The sequence below is a fragment of the Symphodus melops genome (assembly GCF_947650265.1).
Source record: "Symphodus melops genome assembly, chromosome: 1".
In the NCBI taxonomy this organism is placed as follows: domain Eukaryota; kingdom Metazoa; phylum Chordata; class Actinopteri; order Labriformes; family Labridae; genus Symphodus; species Symphodus melops.
The window spans coordinates 7308490-7320125 of record NC_136691.1 but is presented as its reverse complement, the minus strand read 5'-3'; the positions used below and the strand labels follow the sequence as shown (position 1 = coordinate 7320125).

At 40.0% G+C, this 11636-nt stretch overlaps 1 protein-coding gene across 1 annotated transcript; it reads left to right on the top strand.

Moving 5' to 3' along the window:
• The first annotated feature begins 3803 nt into the window (after nt 1–3803).
• On the top strand, nt 3804–10671 carry slc35f6 (solute carrier family 35 member F6). The gene is made up of 6 exons (XM_079341741.1): nt 3804–4017; nt 6511–6583; nt 7480–7651; nt 8215–8430; nt 8578–8688; nt 9261–10671. The coding sequence occupies exons 1-6, from the start codon at nt 3941–3943 to the stop codon at nt 9746–9748; spliced, it is 1137 nt and encodes a 378-aa protein (XP_079197867.1). The 5' UTR covers nt 3804–3940; the 3' UTR covers nt 9749–10671.
• Nucleotides 10672–11636: the final 965 nt, after the last annotated feature.

The window sequence follows — 11636 nt, the reverse complement described above, 5'->3', positions numbered from 1 at the left end:
GCTAAGACATTATCCCTGCGGCACTCACAACATAAATGAAATCAAACTATTCCATTTTCTGGAAGCTGAAACAGATTTACTGTTTAGCTTATTACAATAATACCACACCTTCAGAGAAAAACAAATGCTCCACAGTCACTGTTACCAAATATGGTTGTTACAACCGTCTGCGTCATAAAGAAATGGTGACAAATACAGGTATGTCACATTGTTTGAATGTAAACGTCCCTTACTCTTAACTCACCAATGATTTACCCAATGGAAAAAGTATATCTGCCTGAGGTTTCTGATTTGTGTCTGCAGACTTCATGGCAGCTGTTGCTACTCTATCCAGGTATTAAAAGATCATGCAATAAATTTCAATCTAGTAAAACGGTATATAAACAGTGCCAGAAAAGGTGACCCATTTATTCAACAGGGTAGCACAGTTACAGGAACGCTGCAGCTGCTAGCTATCACACAAACCATAAAACTGACAATTACTAATTGCTGTTTTGTAGAAATGACAATACAAATGTAAATTCTGTAACTGTTACTCAGCAGTGAGCCTCAACCTTTAACATCCTGTAGAGAGTACTTCTTCAAGCAGGCTAAAAAGAAAATAAGGACTCACTAGCCGTCACGTTTGTTAGCCAGAGCTGAAAGGTGTCATGTCATTAAAAAAAATAAAACTTTTTAAATACCAGGATAAGTGCAGCATTGATTTTATATGCCATCGTATCTCTACCTTGTTTTTTACAACTTGTGGGCTCAGGCTTTTTCGCTCCATGCCGTCATGTTTACTGTGAGAATGCAGACTCATAAAGGCACAACAAACACCTAGCTGTGTGAGTGTCTGCCCTTTGTGATGTCACAAAGGGCAGTAAAAACCCCAAACTGTCCGTCCTCTGCTTCACAAGATTAGAGCCAGCACTGACATTAATGAGATCCATTAATGTCAGTGCGGTTATGTGTCTGTGATGTGTTTTTCCTCCCAGCTATGTGATCCAAGTTAATTTTGCTGAGCTAAATGGCTGCGACTGGTCTAGAGCTTGGTATGCAGAGTGACGACCTGTTTGAGCACACGTTTTCTGAAAAGTGAAGCAGGAAAAAGATGGAGAAGATGGACTTTACTCATAACTAAGGGGTTAGTAGACAGGCTATAGGGGAAAAATACAAGTGTTAGAAAACATTGTGATGTCTATTTTTCACAATATGTGACCTTTAAATGTTGTAGTTTTATAAACTATCAAATCAGTATTCATATAATCTAACTACAACACACAGATGTTTTGAATAACATGAAGTTGCATTGCTCACATTTGAGAACAATCTAAAGATCTATTGAATAGCAAGAATTTGAATACTTCTGTGATATCAAGTATATAACTGCGTCTGTCATGCACCACAATATGTTCAGTATAATAAGAAAAGAGCAAAATGTTGGAGACATGAAATCAGTCATGAGCGCTTAAAGGTAATCAGATTATAGTGGGGATTTAAAGCCTCAGTGAATGACTTTACTGATTGCATTTGTCAGCAGGTGATCTTTTTCGTTGAACAGTCTTCGGCCTGCACCGTGCAGATGCATGTTATATAACAGGACAAAGTCACGAGGTCACACCCATAGCTGTGTGAAGTGTACGCACAGGTGAGCATTGCTGAGCAGTGGTCATGAAGAACTGTGGGGTTGGATCAGTTTTGCTTGTTGGGTGGAGATGCAGAAGAGGTGAATGGTTTTTCGCTGTGACCCTGTCTCACTGTGTTCAGCTGACATTTCAGTGGCCAAGGATGAGCTGCGTGTACATAAAGTACTCCTTTGTCACCTTTTCCCTCCCGCAGGTCCAACTCCTCACACCACTGGACGTTGGCTGTCAATAAAATGTTTCCGGGCCATTCAGCATGAAATGATAATGCTCCTCCTGGGCCCTCATATTTTTTTCATGGCCGCCACAGATGTGACTCTTCAAGGGCACATTTTAAGAAATACAGATTATCTGTGGATTAGCACAAGCCCTACATTACCAAGCATTAAATAAATATTATAGCGTGGGTAGCTTATTCATACTTTAGTTTAGTCTGCTAGGGAAGGTTAGAATAAATGTTAGGCCCATGTGTATACGCACATACAAATGAAACAAATAAGGCACGAAAAAGTAAGATTGTGTTCAATACATGAGCTTGAGACAAATGCTTTTTAAATACTAATCCAAGCGACCACAGACACGATACTCAATTAAGACTTTAGACAAAATACATCAATCCAATACAACAAAAAGTCAAATCAGACTTATTGGTAGTATCAATACTGGAGGTGTTGCAGTGCTCACTCATAGTCAGTGTTTATGGCACTATTTTACTGTTGTTGAACCTTTTTTTTTTTCTTGCACTCGGTGATGGTTTCAATATGCAAGACTTTTATACAGCGGCAGACAGAGAAGACCTTCACAAAAGACAAAGTTGTTCCTATTTCATGGTTATCAAGCTTACATTGAACCATTTCCTTTCTTACAAATAAAACATTTAACCTGGATTTAATCTGGATTTGTGTTGCCCTCTTCCAGTCTTAATGTTACCTTTGCAGTCATAAAGGTCATATATTACAGATTGATAGATGATTTTAAAACTCATTCTCAGAATAGAACAAACTGTTATTGTCATTATACAAAGTAAAATGAAACTTTGAGTGGCATCTTCCCAAATCTTTCTTTGTTAGTAATCTGCCTCTCAGGGGGGGAACTGGCTGCAGCTTTGAAGTCTGACCAAACTAAAATGCAAACTAAACAAAATAAACTGCAGGATGTGAAGGTTCAAATATAAATGCTAAGAAAGATACAAGGGATAATTTGACTGGCTCAAATATGTCACATTTTACATACATGCCATTTGAAGCAGGACACATAAAGCTCACCAATGCTGCAGCTAATTGGGCACAATGCATCCTGGTAGATGTAGGCATTGCTGGAATGGTTCAGATAAGCTCTAGGAGTTAATACAGCTCATAGTCCACAACTATTTTCCTATCATCAACACAATCTCTCAATTTTTAGTCTCTCCAGTGTCCTCACCTTGTAAGTCATCCAGAACTTTAAACACGCTGATTCCCAGCAATCTTCATAACAAGTAGGCCCCAAGTTTACGAGACATGCACACAAGAAGTCTGTTGTTATCATAAGAGAGAAAAGTTTTTCCATTAGGTGGAACAGAGTTATGATGACTAAATGTTAAGTGTGGGAGCCAGGAGGTTTTACTGCTGTCTGCAGAGAGAGGAAAGATGAAACACAAGACAAGAGTCATCAAGAAGATAACTCACCTAGAGAAGGAAACAAGAAGACTATTTCTTAAGTAGAGATTTCTTTTTTGATTTTAGGGTTTGAGAAAGTCTAAATTTGACCTCATGTGGGACTGCATCCTCCTGGAAAGTTTAGTGGTTTTTCTTATTTTAAGCAACGTGAGGCCAGAGAGGGGGGAAATAAACTGTGGTCTAACTGTAAAATTCTAAATGCTCTATCTGGTCCATGACTCCCCCTGCTGTCAAACCAGGATACATGCAGCGCTCAAAAATCCCCTAATACTTTCTTTTGTTTATCTACAGCAGGGGTGTCCAAAGTGCGGCCCGGGGGCCATGGATTTAAAGATCCACAACTTTCTAACTTTCCTGCTGACACATCTTAAGTTTAAGGAAATAAATTCAATTGAAACTACAAGTCCATCCTCACTGGGCAAAGTCAAAATCATCCTTTTTTTGAGTGAGACTTTCCAAACCAACGAGCAACTAGATAAGTGTTGTCGTTTCCGACAGCACGTGAACGCGGCACGTTGTTGGGCTGAGGTCAGCTGACTGTGAGCTGTCATGTGGCGGATCTCAAGGAGAGTGTGTGAACAACAACCTGGCTGAACAAAAAAAAACACATCTCAGTGGTCGTGTTTGTTTGTCCCCCTGTTCCACTTGTCCACCATCATGGCTTGGACCAAATACCAGCTGTTCCTCGCGGGACTGATGCTTACAACTGGATCTCTGAACACATTATCGGCCAAGTGAGTACATTTAATTCAATGACTTTAAACTGATGTCATGTGCATGTCGTTAAAAACGCTGAAGCTAGTTACTTTAGCTTGTTTATTAATGCAGCTTTTTGTGTCATATTTATTGTTAATATCTCGTACTGAATGTCCAGGCTGGTTGCTTTAGCCAGCAGCCTTTAGCTTTTGGCTAAAGCTTTAGCTTTTATCATCATCTAGTTTCAATATTTACAGTCTATGTCTAGTATCTATTCTTATCAAACTGAAAGTGTAATGAGAAGCTACGTTTTGCATTCAGGAAGCAACGTGAGGCTGTTTGAGGCAGATCGTGTTATTGACACATTGATAAGATAAACATGCAGGAAGAAACAGTAGTTGAGATGCAAATAGTCTTAAATGGGTTTATCTCCAGTGAAAGCACTATACGGTTGTTACAAATATACTGACTCTGCAGCTGAGGCTACAGCATACTGTGTCAGAGAGGTCAGGTGAACAATAAATAGACTTTTTTATTATCCAGTCTTCTATACACTATCTACAGCGAAAAACGAGTATTTGTTATTTAATATATCAGAAAATATGAGAAAAGCTTCCAAATTCTCAATGAAAACAAAAAAAACACATATTTAAAAAACTCTTGTCTTTAAAATCATTTATTAGAACTCAGTCAAATGTAGCAAAATATCAAATATGAGAAGTATCAGATGTTGAAGCATTTCTCTTTTTAATCAGTTTTTTTTAACAAGTAGCCCAGTTCATAAACATACATTACAAGTCAAGTAAGTTTCTTCTTCTTCTTTTGACAATCAATGAATTTCCATCTTCCCTCATTAAAAACATATCAGATTAGTGGAACGTTCCCTTTGATATAAAATGCTTTGTTTGAAAGACCATCCAGTTCAAAAGACAAAAATATTCAGTTTGCAGTTAGATGTCATGTAACAGCAAAAACGTAATACTGAGCAGTGGAAGCATTAAAATTCTAATAATCTTTAATCCATGGAGGTAATGTGAAAGATTTCATGACGTAGTGCTGTCACGTTAGGAGAAGTCTGCCATTTTAGTGAAACGAGAAATTCAGCTCTTTTTTTTTTTCTTTTCTTTTTTATACTTCTGCACTAATCTGTCTAGTCAGCTCTGTGCTGGCTGACGCACACTTCCATGTCTTTATATGGTTTCTGATCTGAACAAAACTACAAACGGAGTGTGTGAGACAAAACAAGCTGTGTCATGTTGCTCAGAGAGCTACTTACAGGTAAGGTTTCATAACGGTCACCTGATAGCCGCCCCGTCTCTGCACCGCCTCAGTGAGTTTAAAACAGCATGTAGGCTGATAGTTGGCGTCTAAGCTTTCACATTCTTTGAATACAAATATATGCACTATATAAAGGCAATTTAAAGTCGCCAATGAATCCAAAACAGCGTGAGGAGAACATGTAAACTTCACACAGATAAGTTCCAGTCCAACAAGGATTCAAACCAGGAACCTCCTTGCTGTGAGGCAGCAGCTCTAACTACATGCAGCCGTGTTCATATTTAATTGGGGTTAAAATTCAATGACTGAACTGTTTGGTATCACTAACTCACTGCTTTTATTCTAAAGCCTTTTACGTAGAAATGCCTTACAGACTGATTGAGTGGCGAGTGGAGACGCTGAGAAGAGTTCAGACTCAGCCTGAACGCAGATCAACAGAATGCTTGTAGCAGAAGTGGATCGCTCAACAGTTTCCATCTCGTGTAGATGAGCTCAGACGAGGTCGCATGTAAAGAAAGTGCTGTGTCGTCACCTTTACGGACCACATTCCCTTACCGTGCGTTTTAAAGCAGACACAAGGTCACATGTTTGTCATGCTTCCTCCGACTGTCCCGACTATAAAAGTGTCGTAGACTGAAGGACTCATTAACCTTTTATTCAGACGGCTTCATCAGTTTATTTGATCTGACCTCAGCTGTGTCTTAAAACAGAGAAGCAGCTGGCGCAGGTGTCATAGACCTCGGCTTCATGTACAGAGTCTGTAGTCCTCAGAGCAATAAGGCATGTGCTTCCCATCTCTCTCTCTCTGTCTGTCTGTCTGGCTTCTGATCCACTGTCCTTTCATATGAAGGCAAACGGACAAAAAAGCAACTTTTCAAAAGTTAGAGAAGCAGAAGGGCTCCATGTGGTCGCATGCAGACGAAAGTACTGAAGAGGTTTGGGCCCCCACAGATTTATTTTTCAACATGTTGAATAAGTGAAATCAAAAAGAATGGATGACATAGAAATTGACCTTCAGGGACTCCTCGAATGACTCTCTCTATTAACCACACTAAACAACAACTAAAAAGTCTAAAACATTTGATCAAAATAAAAATGATTGCTGTTTAATCAACTGTTTTTTGCAGCTCTCATTGAACAACGAATCCTTTTTTTCTCTGTATGTTTGGCTGGGTGAAGTAGATGTGGGAATAATAGAATATGTTTTATAATATCATGTCTAATAATTGTGCTGATGTCTTTTTGTGTTACAGATGGGCAGACTTGTTCTCAGCAAAGGGCTGCAAAGACAACCCTGAACATAGGTTCTCTCATCCATTCGTGCAGGTAAACTAATTATAAACTGCAGGTGACCGTAGAGTTTATCTTCACTCACACATCACAAACACGTCAAACATCTGTGAAGGCTCCACGTGTGAGATGCACCGAACCTGGGGAGACAGAGCCTTCTCCATCGCTGCCCCCTCCCTCTGGAACTCACTCCCCAAACCCATCCGTTCCTGCACTCACCTCCCAACTTTCAAGACCATGCTCAAAACCCACCTCTATAAACTAGCTTTTAATACTTAACTTCTTCTTTCCCCTCTTCTCTTTCTGTTTCTCTGTCTTTTAATGTTCTTCTACTGTTTTTAACTGTTTACTGTGATTTCTTTTTTACATGTAAAGTGCCTTTGAGCCCTCGTAAAAGCGCTTACAAATTAAATGTATTATTATTATATTATTATGAACTCTGTTCACTTTATTTCTCTTCTTTTTGCTGATCCTAACATTACGTTTAAAGGTTTGTATGTTACAATGTGCTTTTGAGATGAATCAGTGAGGTCACTCTACCCCTAACCTAACTTTTATAAGGCTTTAGATGCCCACAGCCAAGTCACCAATAACACTCGACTTTCACTAAATGAAAACGTCTTTGTTCTGTCAGAGTCCAACCTTGTGATAAAGACATATAATAACATTTAAAGAGGGAACATTTGCTGTAACTTACAGTTCCTTTGCAGTTCTGCTGTTTTTTCACATTTCACACAATCGTGTGCTTTCAAACTTTTTCTCGGATCTTTCTGAACATGAGATGAGGCTTTTCAAGTGGCTTGAAGGAAATATCTTTTCTCTATGAAATGAAGTCAGTGTGAGATCTGATGCTGTGTTCAAAGTCAGAAATAAAACCTGATCTGTTTCCCCTCTGTGTCTCTCTCTCTCTCTCTCTCTCTCTCTCTCTCCAGGCGGTGGGGATGTTTCTGGGTGAGTTGAGCTGTCTTGCCGTTTTCTATATTTTACTTTGCCATGACAGACGTAGACCCGAGCCAAAGATGAACCCAGGCCAGAGCTTCAACCCTCTGCTCTTCTTCCCACCTGCCATGTGTGACATGACGGCCACCAGCATCATGTATGTTGGTAAGTGACCGTTACCGTACCTCTTTCTCTCAGTGTCTCTTCGTATGCTGAAATGTTGTTTCCTCTTTTAAAATGCTCAGAGGTTGTTGTGTGAATTGTGGCGATAATTTTTATATGACAGATATTAGCCGTGATATCGGTATCAGTCAATATTTCTCTGGAAAGAGCAGAAAAAAATTACGAATTTGCTGATTTTCTTTCCCCTCAGATGAGGAAAAAAACAAGTACAAGGTGTAAAAAGATATTTTCATTCAAAACATTCTTCTTGTTTAAATACAAGATATACTTATTTAGCTTATCGTGGCCCATTTTGTCCAATAAACTTGAAGGAAGTCAAACTGTTTAAACAAACTAAAGCTCAGTTCTCGTGAGGTCAAGATCCATCAATGCAGCTTCACAGAATAGATCTTTGTTCAAATAGAGATAACAGAGTCAGAGATAAAGTTGTTTTCCTCTTCCTTGTTACTCAGAAAGTCTAAATAATTGAAGTTCCATGTCAGAACATTTTTGTTCGCTATGACAGAACTTTTCTTTTCTTTTCTTTTTTTTTTTTTAATCTTCAGCTCTTAACATGACGAGCGCCTCGAGCTTCCAGATGCTGCGAGGAGCTGTCATCATCTTCACCGGTCTGCTCTCTGTGGCGTTCCTCGGGCGGCGTTTGATTCCCAGTCAGTGGCTCGGCATCTTCACCACCATCGTGGGTCTGCTGATCGTCGGCCTCGCCGACTTCTTCAGCGGGAACAAAAGCTCCGAGCACAAACTCAGTGATGTCATCACAGGTTTGGCAGATTTGAGTTATTATTGGCTTTGTTTTATTTGTTGTATATTTATACGTTGTATATGTTGTAACTTTTAATAAGTTCAAACTCAGTTGAAAACGTTGCACAGTATTTTTGTAAACCCTGCCTGTTTTTTGTGTCCTGCAGGAGACCTTCTGATCATCATGGCTCAGGTCATCGTCTCAGTGCAGATGGTTCTGGAGGAGAAGTTTGTCTACAAACACGACGTCCATCCTCTGCGGGCTGTTGGGACTGAAGGTACAGGAACTCATCTGCATTCAGATTTTACTCAAACTTGAAGGACTAATGTCCAAAAGGAAGAGTGTGGACATGAAAGCTCTGATGATGGTGATTCATCAGGCCTGGACTTCTTGTATCTGCTAGTTCAAGTGTTTAGTTGTTTAGCTGGACTATCACTGGTCTCAATCAATGTCACGATGTGGATGAGGAAAGCAAAGGTCAACAAACAAAGATTGTTGTCCAATAGATACCATTTGAAATATCCAGGAAGGATTTCTTTCTAGAGAATGTTCTTGATTGTAACAGTGAACTTATATTTAGTTCCATTCAGGGTCAGAGAAAGAGTTCAGCCAATGACCCTGATTTGTAAAGGGTGATGTACGGCTTGTGTAAATGCACAACCCTGGAGAGACAGATAGCCTCGTGGATATGTCGCCTGCCCGTCTTCATAGATGATTGTCATCCACTTGGATTGGGAACTGGAGGGTCGCTGGTTCAAGTCCTGGTGCAACCAAAATATGAGTACTGCAGTGTTGCCCTTGAGCAAGGCACAAATATAAAGTCTTTATTTTTTTTTTTTTTGCCCCCAGGTTTCTTCGGGTTTGTCGTGCTGTCTCTGCTTCTTATCCCGATGTATTTCATCCATGTGGGCGAGTTCAGCAACAACCCTCGGCAGGTCCTGGAGGACGCACTGGACGCCTTCTGTCAAATCGGACACCAGCCTCTCATCCTGCTGGCTCTGCTGGGAAATACGGTCAGCATCGCTTTCTTCAACTTCGCCGGCATCAGCGTCACCAAAGAGATCAGCGCCACCACCCGCATGGTGCTGGACAGCCTGCGTACGCTTGTCATCTGGGCGGTGAGCCTGGCGCTGGGCTGGGAAGTGTTTCACGGCCTGCAGGTGCTCGGCTTCCTGGTGCTGCTGGTCGGGGCTGGGCTCTACAATGGACTGCACCGCCCCCTGCTGGAGAGGATACCTTGCTGCGCCAGTTTGTTGAGCACAGAGGAGGAGGTCAGCCCAGGAGAGAGGGATAGGCTGCTGGAAAACGGCAGGGTGCAGGTCACCGATGAGAGCTAAAACTCATTGATACACTGATCATGATTATATGCTGTCTTTTTAAATGTTTTTATGTTCTTACCTTAGATTTTAACTGACCTCACACTATGTTTTAATAATATGTGGGACTGCATATGTTTTCTTTAATACTATTCATAATTGAATAGTCATTTTGTACTATTCCTGTAATACAGTACAGTATTGTATTAGAGGAATAGCACAGTAAAGGGAAGTCTGTGGAATCAATTTACAGGGTTAATTTCTTAAAAGAATATTCAATTTAGAAAAGGAAAACTTCTGAACATCTACGATCTTTTAAGACATCTCTCTTCACTTACCCTTTTTCATATTTTACATTTGTTAAAAAAGAACTTGAACTGCCTTAGTGCGGACTTGTATGAAAAAGACGTTCATGCTGGATGGAAATGAATGCTAACTTTAATTTTCATATCTGTTCAAATGTTTGTGTCAACACATTGTATGTAAGAATAGCTTTTATTGTTTTAAGTGTTGCAGACTGAGCAGCGTGATCGTGCCAAAGTGTTTTTAACGTTACTCACTGAATGCACTACAGAGATCCATGTCACAGGAGTTCAACATTTTCTTTTTTTTAATCAAGAGGCTGACTCATTCCCCTCATCTCAGTTAAGTTCAGCACAGAAGCTGATGTTGTGTTGCTGTTTTCAAAAAAAGAATCCATCAGTATATTTGCTCTCTGACACTTTGATTGGTTATGATTGGTATGTACAGATGTATAAAAAAAAGTCGGAGCACTTGCTGAAAATCACGATTTAGTGATTCCAGGTGTTGGCTGTAAGAATTAAGAGAACAAAAGGGAACTGCAGTTCAAACTCTTTTTCTGAATGCTGTAATAATGTTTTGATGATGCAAATGTCATAATGATTGGAGACATTTTTTTTTTAAAATACACTTGTGAAACCACACACCATATTTGCCGTATTTGCTCCACAACATTTCTAATGATGCAAACCTCAGTAGCAAAATGTTTATATATTTTATTTATATATTTTCATTCAGTTTCCTTTCTCCCTGCTCGTTCTCTACCCCTTGCGTGCACTAGCCCACACTCAAAGCACATAACTTATGACAGCGTTTATACTGTGAATTTGTCATTGGCCGTAGAGACTAGTAAAAGTCAAGTTTTTTTTAAATATATTATGATAAAGTTCAGTGTTTACAACGTTGTTTCTACACAATGCAAGTTATGAGCTGAGGTCCGCATCTGGAGCAACGGTGCTGTATGTAAGTGAGGGACGTGGCTTTTGAGGGAGCACATCGAGGAGGGTGTGGCTGAAGATGGAGCACTGAGGGAATGCTACTTTCAAAATCATGCTAGTTTTCTGAAAATTATCAACCCTGCCTTTGAGGGATAAATTGATCAACAGAAATACCCATTTAATCATCATTGCAGACATGATCTTTTCCATCAGGTGTGAATTAGAAGCTTTTATTCTGACAGTTTCTAGACTTTTTGTCAGGGGGAAAATAAAGCATATTTACCTAACAATTAAAATGATGGATTTGAAATGCAAAGATAATATGGAACCTTTCAATTTTAAACACTTCTCTTTTCATTCTAACCACACTGTCTCCGACAAAGATCACAATGAAAATGTAACAAAGGGTGACCTTGACGTTCAATAGGAACAGAAAAGAAAACACCTCCAACTAAGTGAAGTGAAACACCAGTTGTCGGCTCAGCGTCTGCAGCCCCGCCCACAGCAGCAGCTGACACCTGCCGGCACTTCCTGAGTTGACCCAACATCCTCCCCAAAGAGCGACCTCGAGCTTCACCAGAGGGCAAAGGTTAAACCTCAAAGTCCCCTGAGAATCACCAACACAGGACCCAGGCCGACCCCAGTAACAGGATGAAAGAGAGTGTGTTAGA